General features: G+C 56.6%; 2 protein-coding genes across 3 annotated transcripts in view; one reads left to right on the top strand and one right to left on the bottom strand.

Moving 5' to 3' along the window:
- The window catches only part of BEGAIN (brain-enriched guanylate kinase-associated), a 30,941-nt gene extending 30,028 nt beyond the window's left edge, over nucleotides 1-913 (top strand). Inside the window, exon 7 of the mRNA XM_012724379.1 lies at nucleotides 3-913. Within this exon, the coding sequence (XP_012579833.1) occupies nucleotides 3-268 (266 nt within the window). The 3' untranslated portion in view covers nucleotides 269-913. The remainder of the gene's footprint in view (nucleotides 1-2) is intronic.
- A 2,216-nt stretch (nucleotides 914-3,129) lies between these two features.
- The window catches only part of WDR25 (WD repeat domain 25), a 104,448-nt gene continuing 94,513 nt past the window's right edge, over nucleotides 3,130-13,064 (bottom strand). For both annotated transcript variants that reach the window (XM_012724322.1, XM_004681575.2), the window contains exons 5-7: nucleotides 5,673-5,843; nucleotides 3,976-4,116; nucleotides 3,130-3,619 (exon numbers count right to left, since the gene is read on the bottom strand). In XM_012724322.1, coding sequence (XP_012579776.1) covers nucleotides 3,398-3,619; nucleotides 3,976-4,116; nucleotides 5,673-5,843 — 534 coding nt within the window. In that variant the 3' untranslated portion in view covers nucleotides 3,130-3,397. The remainder of the gene's footprint in view (nucleotides 3,620-3,975; nucleotides 4,117-5,672; nucleotides 5,844-13,064) is intronic.

Genomic DNA, 13,064 nt, shown 5'->3' on the forward strand with positions numbered 1-13,064 from the left:
CCCGCGGCCCAGCTATGCGCCCGGCGAGGGGGACGGGGAGAGGCTGGGGGTGCAGCTGTGCGGGCCGGGGGGCAGCCCCGAGCCCGAGCCCAGCCTTCACAGTTCCAGGGACTCCTTGGAGCCCAGCTCCATGGAGGCCTCCCCGGAGATGCACCCGGCCGCCCGCCGCAGCCCCCAGCCGGCCTTCCCGCGGACTGCTGGCTCGGCGGGGCTCAGCCGCAAGGACAGCCTCACCAAAGCCCAGCTCTACGGGACCTTGCTCAACTGAGGCCCCGCCACCCCTGCGGGCCCCCCACCGGCCCGCAGGCCACCGCCACCGAGACCCCTCCGCCGCCCACGCCCAGGGGCCCGCCGGGAGGCGCTCGCTCCTCCGCCATCTGGTCAACCCAGCCCCCACGGACCTCCCCGTGGGGACGTTTTACACACACATCCTGCCCCACCTGAGATGAGCATCCCCCCTTTTATAAGTGAAACTATTTTTATAGCGCAAAGGGTCTTTCTTAACGCACTTGGCCTCCAGCTCCCTGGATGGCAGCCTTGGCGTTTTCAACACAAAGCTCCTTTATTTTTCTGGTGAGGGCAAGTGGGGCCTGCCCCTTGGGAGGGTAGGACGGTGTCCTGGGGAGGCCCAGCGCCCCGCGGGGAGACACCCCAGCCAGCCAGTGACAAGGGAACCCCTGTCTACCCAGACGGGAAGTGGACGGCGCCGGGACGCGGCCGTGCGTGACTGTCCCCGAGCTCTCGAGGGCCGCGGTCCCGAGTGGGGCCGGTGCTCGCCCCAGCGTCCCGCTCCCCGCGCCCCCTCGCCCTACCTCAGCAGCGAGGAGGCCCTGTGCCCGCGGCCCGTGTTGCTCGTCCGCCCTGCATGCCCGTCTCAGTGGTACTGTATTTTGCGTTCGTTAATAAAAGACGTCAGTGGAAAGAATCCGGGTTGGCTCGTCTCTTTCCCCACGGCCCTCTGACCTCGAGGTGGGCGTGTGGCCCGGGGCCAAGGCGGCCCCAGGTGTCGCATGGGACACCCCGCCCGAGGTTTACGGGGGCCACCCTGCGGGGAGAAGCCAAGGACTGGACAAAAGTGAACGGCGAGGTGAGCAAATTTAAAAGTTTAATCGAGAAAAAGTCAGCAGCCCCTGCCCCACGCCTGTCCTCTCCCCGGCCCGTCCACCTGCCCACAGCACCGCTGCCCCCCGCCCCCGCTTCCTGGCAGCCCCTAGACTGGCGCCTGCCCTCGCTGCCTCGGGGTCCGGCCTCGCGGCTCTGCCGGCCGCCGGCCGCTGCCACCTCCCCGAGAGCCCTTCTTTGGCCCCGTCCCCCAAGGGCGTCTCACGGCCGCAGGTCGGCGGTGGGCCCGGCCCCTGCGGGCGGTCAGCACTGCCGTGGCCCCGGCTCTGCCCTTGCGCTGGCTTCTGCTGGCTTCTCCCCAGTGCCTGCCTGGGGCAGTCAGTCCTGGAAACCCCGCCAGGTCTTGGAGCTGCGCTGTGGCGTACCGTCGGCTGTCGGCTTTGCTGCCTCTGGGCCTCGATGCCCCTCCGCCCACTGGCCCCTGTCGCCGCCGCCGGGCTCCTGCGTCCCACCCCGTCTCGCCTGCCCGCCTGCATCGAGTCTCCGGGTCACTGTCTCCCCCGAGTGCGTCCGGCTGCCCGCCACAGCCACCGCGGGCTCCGCTGCCAGTGTTTTCCTCGCAGTTCTGTTCGGCTTTAAAGTCTGTGCCCTGGAGACGGTCCCAAGCGTGTCTGGATCTCCCTGGGTAGTGGGCATGGCGGGCTCACAGCCTGGGACAGGGATCCTGTCACGTGGGGCTGCGGAGACCATCTCAGCTGCTGCCCGGGCAGCCTCAGTTTTTGTGTCTCTTGGGTGCCCTTGAGGAAGTCCTGTGGGGTTCTGCAGGGCCTAGGATGGAAGCCCCTCCTGGGGGTGGGGGCTGAGCGTCTGCTTCTTTCAGGTGCTGGCTTGGCTGGCGCTTGCCCTCAGGGCCCCTGGCCCACTCAGCTACTGTAGCTCACGGGTGGATCTGCCTCCCGCCAGTGACCTGAAGAAGAATGGGCCCAGTAGGGGCTGCAGCACCCCCACTTGACCTGTCTCTGCGGCAGAGGCCGGTGGGCTCCCCCTACCCCCAAAAGCAGACGTGTCCCAGGAAGCAGCCTCTCCAGGCCAGGGGGGACTGTGAAGAGGTGGGGCGTCTCTGGGGCCCAGGCTCCTCGTGGGCTGACGGGGGACAGCAAGCCGGCGGGAAACTGCGAGGTGCGGAGCGGGGCCTGTGGAGTCAGAGCACCTAGGGCGGCTGCAGCCAGGGCCCGGCACCTCAGAGCCTGAATGCCCCACCCCGGGGGGCGTCCAGAACTCACAGTCATCCTGCCGTGGCCGCTGGGGAGCTCTGGCAGCAGGCCCTGCCCCGGGCTGGAGCGGTGGTGGCTTCTTCAGCCAGAGCCAGGCAGGCCCCCAGGACGGCTGACCCGGCCACACGGGTGGGAGGGGCGGTCTGGGCCTGGCGCTCGGCCCTCGGGCAGCAGCGGCCTCCGCCTGCGGTGAGGACCCAGACTGGCCAGAGTCACAATCACGCCCAGCACAAGCTCCCGTGCGGCCACCCCCAAGGCGAAGCCGCCCTGCCCCTCCGGGTTCGGAAGGCTCAGGTGAGGCAAAGGTGAGCGCTCAGCCAGGGAGGGGGTGGCAGCCCCAGCCCCCACTTCCTTTTCATTCCTGCTGGCACTTTTTCTAAATTTAGCTTTCTTATTTTAAAATTGCAAATGGTGAACTCTGAGGCACCTTGCTGGGGATTGTAAGGCTCCCAGGACGCACTCAGGAAGCAGGCAGGGAGACAGGCAGGCTCGGAGTACTCCTGCTGAGGAGATACCGCAGCCAGCTGGCACCTGCCGGGCACCGAGCTGAGAAGTCACGTCCACGGGAGGCTCCCGGCCGGGCCGCTCAGGGCCTTGCTGGCCAAGGCGGCAGCGGCAGCCCGGACGTGGAGGGCGGGGCGGCGTCTGCCCCTCACGGGTGCACACAGCTCACGGCAGCGGGGAGGCCCCGGGGCCTCGCCGACAGCAGAGAGCCGCCGCGGGGCCCGTCATCTGGACCAGCTGGTGGCTGCCCCCAACTCAGGCTCCTGCAGTTCTGTGTCCAGACCCCCAGTGTCCCCGGAACAGGGGGGCAGATGCAGCTGTCACACAAACTTGTCACTGAGATGATCCCAGAAGTAGCAAACGTGTTTATTGGGCGCCCGGGCCCCTCCGGGTGCTCTCACCCCGCAGGGCTCACAACCCTCAGACAAATGCATATCTGTCCCCATTTTACAGATGAGGAAACGGAGGCCAGAGGGCGGGCGGCAGCTCCCACAGGCCTGGCCCCGGCCGGCCGCATGCTGACCCCACCGGCGGGAGGAGCAAGGGCTGGCGGGGTCTCAGTGCCAGATCTTCATGTCGCCCTCCCAGGAGCTGGTGGCCAGGACGGAGGGCAGCACGGGGTGGAAGGCGGTGCCCACGCAGGCCTGGGTGTGTGAGTGCAGCGTGCGCGCCCGGCTGGCCGTGCGGAAGGTGTAGAGCAGCGCCCGGCCGTCTGCGCTGCCCGTCACCAGCAGGTCGCCGTCGGGGGAGCACTCGCAGCCCACGGAGTAGCCTTCCACCTGCGGAGGCGCAGAGCATGAGGCGGGGCTGGGGCGCCGCTCCAGGGAGCAGGGCGCGGAGCTCCTGCCGGGGCGCCCGCGCTCCAGGCTGGTGGCGGAATCCGGCGGGACCTGAGCTCGGCCTCACCGGCAGCTCCCGGGGAGGGGGGAAGCGGGCTGCTCTGCACCCCGGGGCCTGGCCACGTGAACTGACCAGTGGCGGGGGCCCGGGGGTGGCTGGGGCTTGTGTGGACACCAGGGCGGCGCGTGGCCAGCACCCGCTTGGGAACTGACAACAGAATCTCCCCAGGCCGAGGCGCCTGCTCCCCGGGCCCGGGGGCCGCCCTGGTGGCCCCTGACCGTGGCCGGGCGCTTACCTTGTGGCCCTCGTAGCGCCGCCGCCTGCTCATGCGGTAGGGCCACACCGCCGAGAAGAGGGCCAGGTAGTTGCCGTTGGTCTGCGCCAGGAACACGGGCTCCCGCGGGTGCAAGGCGAGGCTGGGGCAGGTGTACCTCTCCTAGAGGCGGGGCCAAGACAGGGGCGGGTTCCCGCAGCCGGCCGGGCAGCCACGCGCCGCGCTGCCCCCGGCCTGTGCCCCTCCCGGACCCGGGCCTGGGCCGTGCGTCTCCTGCTGCTGCTGCTGCAAACGCCACACACGCCACGGCTGAAGACAGCAGGCTTATCCCCTCGCGCCCTGGCGGCCGGGTGGGGCGCGGCCCGCCGGGCTGAAGCCGAGGTGTGGCAGGGCCGTGGTCCTTCTGGGGGCTCCGGCAGGGAGTCCGCTTCCTTGCGCCTTCTGCCCTCGGCCGCCACGTGCCTCGGCTGGGCGCGCGGGCCGCGGCCTCCCAAGCAGATCCACGCACCCGTCCCAGGGACGAAGGGACGTTACCTTCTGTGGCAAAAAAAAAGGGGTGGGGGCGGGCGCTGGGCTTGCAGATGGGGTCAAGGATCTCCAACTGGACAGCGTCCCTGAACGGCCAGCCGACCGCCTTAGGGGCAGTCAGGCGCGCCCTCCAGCGGGCGGTGGGCCTGAGCTGGGGCTGCAGGGCCAGAGGAGCTCTGAAGGTGCTGCGTGCAGGCGGGGAGGGACCACGAGCCACGCTTCCTCAGCAGCCACCCGGAGCCAGGGGCCCCCAAGGCGTCCAGGGGTGCATGCCTGGACAAACTCTGATCTAGCCCAGCGACCCTTACTAGGAGGTTCTGGCCTCAAGCTGCAAGTGAATACATTTCTGTTAGGCCGCTAACAGAGAAAGCAGACTAATCCGCGTGACCCGGGGGCCCCGGCCCGGGGGCCCCCACGCAGGCACAGTGAGGAAGGAGGCAGCCCGCGAGCCGGAAGGCGAGGCACCCACGACGCCCAGACACGAGGCCGGGAAGCCGCCGGTTTGGGGGGTTCGGCCGCACAGAAGCGCCCTCGGAAAGCTCCTCGTGGGGCTGGGCTGCTTGAAAGGAGCCGCGCAGAGCGCCAAGGGAGGCCCGCCCAGCAGCGAGGACGTGGGCTCTCAGGCGGCCAGGGCAGCGCAACAGCCTCCGTCCTGTCCTCCCTCTCTGCAGGCAGGAGGCAGGATGCCCCTGGGGTTCACACGGGGGAGGGTGGGGCGGGCGCTGGTGCCTGCGGATAACCCACTCTGTGCCCCCCCGAATCGCACATCTATGAGGCGATTCTTAATTTTCTAAGAAAGTGAGCACCAAAGAGGCCAAATAACCGTGGGGCTCCCAGCTTGTAAGTAGTTGGCCCAGAACTTTAAAACAGCCGGCCAAGGTCAGAGTGCCTGGTCGCACTCCCAGACCCCACGCCTGCCAGGCCACAGGGAGCGTGGGGAGGAGGGAGGGAGCCAGGCGGCATGAGCTTCTTCCCGCTGCCCTGGAGTGAACACCCCCAGCCTGCAGGGGTCTGTGCTGGGGGAAAGAAGCAGGGAGCCACCTGGGCTGTCCACCCTGCCTGGGGTGCAGGGGCCACCCATCGCCAAGCATTGCCGCGGGAGCCCCTCCCGCAGGCAGGGAACCAGGACCCAGCCTGGCTGCCCGGGGCCCGCTGGGGGAATGAAGGTTACGGCCAACAGGGCTGCTCACGTGGAAAATCTGGTTGGAGATCTTGGCGGAGCTCCGGAAATCCCAGGCGATGATGGTGCGGTCAGCGGAGTCGCGGCTCGAGGCGTCTGTGCTGCTGAGAAACTCGGAGCCCCCCTGGAGGAAGAGGATGTCCAGGGTCTGCTGAATCGTGGCCTTGTAGCTTTTCACCACCTGCAAGAGGGGGCTCCCGTCACACTGCTGGCCCCGGGGCCCAGTGCCACAGAGAGGCCGCGGGAGCCTGCCGAGGCCCGGAGGGCAGAGCTGGACAGGGCGCGCCCAGGCTGGGCACCAGCTCGTGGTGCTGGGACTCAGAGCGGGAAGAGCGCCCGCCCCCAGGCAAAAGCCTGTCGCGAGGACCTGCTTCCTGAAGGCCCTCCAGCTAACAGACCCCTTCAGCACCGACCACGCACCCACAGGTGCGGGCCCAGGGAGACAGGGCGACCCCCCGGGGAGGAGCCCCGGAGAGCAGAGTACCCCATGAAGGCTACTGAGGGGTGGGTCCCGCGTCCCGTCCTATGTGCGGGGCCCGAATCTTCATCGCCAGGGCTGTGTCTGAGAGGACCTCGCTTCTGAAGATGTCACCTAAGTCACAGCTCACAGCATCGCAGACCCAGCCCCGCGGCGGCGACTGAAATGCGGGAGCAGCGTGACGGCAGCCCCGGGGGAACGCCACCCCGAGGCACCTCTGGCTCCCCGTGCCACGCCGCGCCCGGATCTGGCCGTCACACACGCACATCGCGCTCAGCACACACACACCCCCACTCCACACAGCCGCGGTCAGGTCGGGGGGCCCCAGAGAATGGACGGGGGAGGGGCGGCCTGAGCAGCGGCTGGCGGAGCTGGAGTCGGGCGGGGCAAGCTGCCGTCCCTAGTGGGCGCACTGGTGAGGGGTTCAGCGGGGACTGGCTGCCTTTGGGGGAGCTGGAGGGGCTGGGTGGTACCGCGGGCCCAGAAGCCACACTGCAGATGCGAGTGGCTGCTGAACGCACCGGCAGAGTAGGGTTTCTCCTCTGTAGTCGACCTGACCACAGAATACTAGTAAGATTTAAGAAATGAAACATGGGCGAAGTGAAAAATGTAGACTGCAAGTTCAGCCACAGGGTGCAGGGTGCCAGGGCGTGGGCCTGCAGGCCTGGCCGCCCTTTCCCAGCTCCCAGGGCGCCACCATGTGGCCACAGTGGGGCTCCGAGCTCCACCCGTCAGCTGCCAAGCGGGACGTCCTGACAACTGCTTCTTTCTAGTCATTTATTTTTTTAAAGATTTATTTATTTATTCATACGGAGCTGGGGTACAAGCCAGAAGTGCAGGACAAGTGAGAGGATTTTCCAAGACAGTGGGGAACAGAATAGGCAGATCAATGAAGTCCACTGCTGAGAGGAGCAGTGGGCAGGTCAGGAGGGGTCTGCTGTGCCATGTGGATCTCCTCGGGGGCAGGGATCGAACTTGCACTGAGGCGGCTGCGGCTCGTTTGCAGTGCTGCGTCATAACCCGTTGTGCCATCAGGGAGGGCCTCTTTATTTTTGAAGATTTGTTTATTTATGCATACAGAACTGGGGTACAGGCCAGAGGTGCAGGGAGTGAGAGGCTTCACCAGAGACAGAGCAGGGAGCAGAACAGGCAGATCGACGAAGTCCACTGCAGAGGGGAGAAGCGGGCGGGTCTGGAGGGGTCTGTGCGCCCTGGGGGTCACCTCTGGGGCAGGGATTGAACTCACCCCAAGCGGCTGTGGCCAGCTTGCAGTGCGGTAGCCTTACCCGCTGCGCCACCAGGGAGGCCGACCACTGCTTTCCTAAGGCGAGTTCACAACCTCTCAGACTGTTATCTGCCTTTCGATCAGCCTCGTTCCGATAACCTAAATTAAATCCACGTGGGGAGCAGCGCCCCCCGGGGGCAGACCGCGCACAGGGGTTTGAAACCCATCCCCTGGGTGACGTGCGCCCCCGGGGCGGCCCGGGCATGGGGGTTTGAGACTCCGGACACGGGAGTTTGAGGACAGTGAGGCTCAGGGAGAGGCAGGGGTGGGCTCTGGGCAGAGAGGGCCAGGCAGCCCCCACCCCAGGCCCACACGGCTCCTCCCAGGCCAATTCCTGCTGGGTTAACCCTGGAACAAAGCCCCAGGGGCGCAGGGTCGGGGGAAGCTGGTGGCAGTGATGTCAAGCCACTGAGGCCCTCGAGAGGCCCTGGCTCGAGGGACTCGGGCAGGTTCCTGCGAATGGAGGAGTGGGCAGGAGGCTGCCCAGCCCCACAGGCCCACTCACCCTGGAGGTGGCCCTCCCAAGTGGGTGCCAGTCACACAGCGCCTCAGCGGGTCATACAGGCCCATGCCTGCTCCGCGGTGGGTCTGGGCCCACACCACACCCCCTCCGCTCAGCCTGCACACCACGCCGCCACAGCTGGTTTGCGCCTCCGTGAGGGCGCCACACGCTGGCCGCCCCCACGCCAGACCCCGCTCAGACCCCACCCACAGGCCCCACCTCCACGTGCCGAGGCCGTGTCTTCCTTCCCTCCCACCCAAGTCAGCACCACCAGCACAGATACAGGGAGAGCTAAAATACGCCGGAAACTAGACTTTGAAGGTCAAGAAGGAAACTGTGAATTCTAAAGCAACCACTGAAAAACAGACACGACACGAAACCACAGGCAATGAGGCAACAAAGAGATAAGGTGAAACTCCCCAGATACTAAATAAATCCTAAAAATACTAAATCGCTCTGAGAGAAGGGGACAGAAAAATACACAGAACAAATGAAAATCATGATGGGAGATCTCAACCCAGCCACATCAATAATTACATTAAAACAAGATAAACACATTAGCTCGAAGGAAAAGACTGTTACAGGTTTCCTTACTATCTGAAAGTACAAAGCATGGTATGATTTCATGGGTTATCTTGGGGGTCTGGGGATGCTCAAAATTATTTCCATATAAATTAATGGTGATAGCATTTCCAGATTCAAAATCTAATTTCTAAATAATACCAAATGGGGAATCTATATATACGATCAAGACCCAACAAATGCTGCCTCCATGAAACACATTTAAAGTGTAAAGACAACAAAGAGGTTAAAAGGTTTTTCAAATAGGAAAAGATATGCCTGCTAATCATTATCAAAGTAAAGCAAGAATGTCCATGTTAATAACAGAGTAGAGCTCAGAGTGAAGAATATTCATGGGTGGAGAGGGGCTTTTCATAATGACAAAAGAGTTCATATCGGGAGAATTCAATAATCCTAAGTGTTAGGATATTCTATGTACCACATCAGAGCTTCATACAGGATGGAAAACTAATAGAATTTTAAAAGGAAATAAAACAAACCTATTCTTACAGGCAGAAATTTCAACCAACTTTCCCCAACTGAAAGAACAAATACATATTTAACCATAAGACCACAGATTTGAACACCTCCAACAACCAGATCTAACTGATGGTTATAGAACACAGGACTCAACGACAGCAGACTAGGATCTCTTAAAGTGCACACAGAACATTTACCAAGAGAGACCACATCTAGGACTTCAAACGAGTCGCGATACATTTAAAAGGACTAAACATACAAGGTATGTTTAGTGACCACACGATGCAGTTAAATTAGAAATCAACACCGATAATTGGAAAATTCCCAAATGTTTAGTAGCACACACCTAAATAACCATGGATCAAAAAGAAACAAAAAAAGACAAACAGAAAGCTTATGAACTGGACACTGAGAAGCAACTAGCAACAGCTGTATGATGCACTTGCAAAACTAGAGGAAAGATCATGGAACCAAAAGTCGAAAGTTTCTTAAAACCCGGACCTCAACTTTCACTTTAAGAAACTTGATGAAGGCCCTCCCTGGTGGCGCAGCAGGTTAAAGCACAGCACTGAGAATCTAAAGCCACTTCCGCATGAGTTCGATTCCCGCCTTCCCCGGAGGTGACACATGGCGTGGCAGACCTCCCCTGACCCGCCCGCTGCTCCCCTCAGCAGTGTACTTCATCGATCTGCCTGTTCTGCTCCCCACTCTGTCTCTGGTGAAGCCTCTCACTGCCCCTGAGCCTCTGGCCTATACCCCACTTCTATATGCACAAATAAATAAATCTTTAAAAAAAAAAAAAAGAAAGAAACTTGATGAAGAAGACAAAATTAAGCACACTGTTTAAGCAGAGCATATAACTAGGAAAAGAAAGCAATATTTTTTCAATAGAGGAAAATCAACAAAACCAAATTCTAGTGCTGCAAAAAGATCAACAAAGTTGACAAACCTCGAGCCAGACTGATCAGAGGAAAAAGAGAAAACTTAGCAGTATCAGGAAAGAGGGAAATGAGGTAAAGTTGTTACAAATTATATGGTTATAAACAATAAAAGTACCATAAAAGCTGTCATAAAGTTATATAACTTTGATGAAAGGGGTATATTTCCAGAGGACACAAATTACCAAAGGTCACTCAAAGACAAACAGAAAATTGGGATGACCCTTTTATACCAAATAAATTTTATTTGAGGTTTCAAATCTCACAAGAAAATTCCAGGCCAACCTAGCTTCACTCGTCAATTCTAGCAAACATTTGTCTATCAACGCTAGACAGACTGTTGAGGAAAAGAACAGAACACCCCCCCAATTCATTCCACAACTCCAGAATTGTCATGACACCAAAACCAAAGATTTACAAGAAAAATATGATATTCCTCGTATTCTTAGCACGTTTCAGCTAGTAGAATCCCAAATTATGTAATAGATAATATACCATGACGAAGTGAGATTTATGCCAGGAATGCCTAGTAGTTTAATACTGGGCATCTATTGAGACAGTTCACCATGTTCACGATAAAAAAGAAAAATATATATATATTATCTCTTCAGTAGAATGAGAAGATAGTTGACCCAACAGCCGTTCACAAATATTCTCCAGTTGGGGACTGACAAGGAATGGCCTCACATTGGTCAGGACTCTACTGACAAGGCCGCAGTTCAAAGACGCAGCTGGGAGCGCCTGGGACGAGGACGTGCCTTCTGCCACTCCAGTCAGAAGCGCGACGAGTCTGCGTGGTGAATAAAGGACAAGGAAAGGAGAGTGGCAGAAAGAAGGGCAAGAAGGAAGAAACGGCATCCAGACCTGAAGAAACAGATGCTGCCTTTCCAGAGACAGGGTCATCTCTGCAGAAAAGCCAACAGGAGCCAGAAACAGCAGCTAGAACTAATAAATGAACTTAACCGAGTTGCGGAGTTCACAGTGAACATACAAATATACCCACTGTACTTTGACATAACAACAATGCATGGCCAGATATTGATATTTTAGAATGTCACTTAGGAGAAAACTAACAAAAATGTAAAGGAGCTATCTAATGAAAAGTGCAAAACAGTGGTGAGAGGAATTAAAGATACAAACAAACTATTATTGAAACAAACAACAACACGGATCAATTTCAAAATAATTATGATGGGTGGGAAAAAATCCAAGAAAAAAGAGTCATGTCATGTGATTACATTCACACACAAAAATCAAGAAAATGAAAACTAACTTTTTGTTAAAGATTTATTTATCTATGCACACAGAACTGGGTACAGGCCAGAGGTGCAGGGGCGGTGAGAGGCTTCACCGGGGACAGAGCGGGGAGCAGATCAGGCAGAGTGACGGAGCACACTGCTGAGGGGAGCAGCGGGCGGGTCAGGGGAGGTCTGCCGCGCCATGTGGTCACCTCCGGGGCAGGCGGGAATTGAACTCATGGTGAAGTGGCTTTAGTTTCTCGGTGCTGTGCTTTAACCCGCTGCGCCACCAGGGAGGGCCAAAAACTAACTTGTAATGACAAGGAACAGACCTGTGCTTATCTGAAGACAAGTGTGTCATGGAGGGGAAATGGGCAGATTACAGAGTAAAGGATGACAAAGGCTGGAGGTGATAGATGAATACATCTATCTGAACTGTGACAATGGTTTCACAGACGGGTGTGTGTGTGTGTGTGTGTAAATATTTGTGTATATGTATATATGAGTATACATATATCTGTAATATATGTAAGATATATGTAAGAACTCATCAAACTATACACTTCAAATATGTGCAGTATGTTGAATGTCAATTATACTTCCATACAGGCATTTTTAAAGGGGGCAGGATATCGGGGTGGGGGGAGAAATGAAGCAAAATAGAGGCTATTTTGATAAACAAAAACTGAGAGTTCACCACCAGTCAATCTATGATTACTTCCTAAGAAATACTAAAGGAAGTTCTTTAAACTGAAGAATAATAACACCATATTGGCGCTGAGAACAACTAGAAGGAAGAAGACCCGACATCAGTAAAAATAATGGTATTTTGAGGACAATTTTAGGCAACATGTTTGACAAATTAAATGAAATGGACAATCTCCTTGAAAGAAAAAATTATAAAAATAACTGAAAACTAGATCGCCCAAATAGCCATGCACACACACACCTTCAAAGATTTTTTATAATTAAAAATCTTCCCAAAGTATTTACTCTAGATGTCTTCACTGGTAAATCCGTCAAACATTAAGGGGAAAATAAAACCCAGCCTATACAAACATTCTAAAAATATATAAGGAGAAAACATTCCTCAATTCATTTTTTTGAAAGCAAAATTAACTTTGCACCGGAACTAGAAAAGACAGCAAAAGATTATAAACAATAATCCTAATGAATATAAATAATAAAATCCTTAGCAAATTAAAAGCAACTACAAGTGAAGCCATGTAATTAAAACAATAACACACCATATATTATCAAGTATCATATTTTTAAAAATAATATAATAGTTTATTTTTACATCATTTTTTGCCTTTTTCCATGTCAGTTGTAATCCCCGTGGGCTTCCCACCACCATATCACCCTGTGCCATCACCACAGTCCAGTGCACTTCCCTCTCCCAACTGTTTTTGATCCCATTCCCCATTCCACCCCTGTAAAATGTCTCTGGTATATAGTTGTTCATTATTGTTATTATTATTTTCTCTCCTGGTCCTTTATACTCCTGCTATGAGAGTGTCACATTTTTTTTTTAAATCACTATAACTCACCATATACACTAAATAAAAGGAAAACATAGATGCAGCAAAATCATTTGACAAAATTCACCACCAACATATTTGAATAAAGCCTTCAGAAAACAATGTATTTGAGAAAAGCCTTCAGAGAACAGTGTATTTGACAAAAGCCTCCAGAGAAAGTAACTTCCCTAACCAATGTAAAACATCTATGAAAAATCCACATCTAGCATCATTCTTAGTAAAAAACCAAAATGCTTCCCCCAGAAGATCAGGAGCAAGACAAGGATTTTCTCTGTCACATCCTTATTCAGTTTTAGCAATTGTAATACATCAAGAAAAAGAAATAAATGCACACACATTGTAAAGGAAGCTATAAAATTATTATTCTCAAACAACATGC

This window comes from Condylura cristata, unplaced genomic scaffold, assembly GCF_000260355.1.
Source record: "Condylura cristata isolate star-nosed mole 26May11 unplaced genomic scaffold, ConCri1.0 scaffold00013, whole genome shotgun sequence".
NCBI lineage: Eukaryota > Metazoa > Chordata > Mammalia > Eulipotyphla > Talpidae > Condylura > Condylura cristata.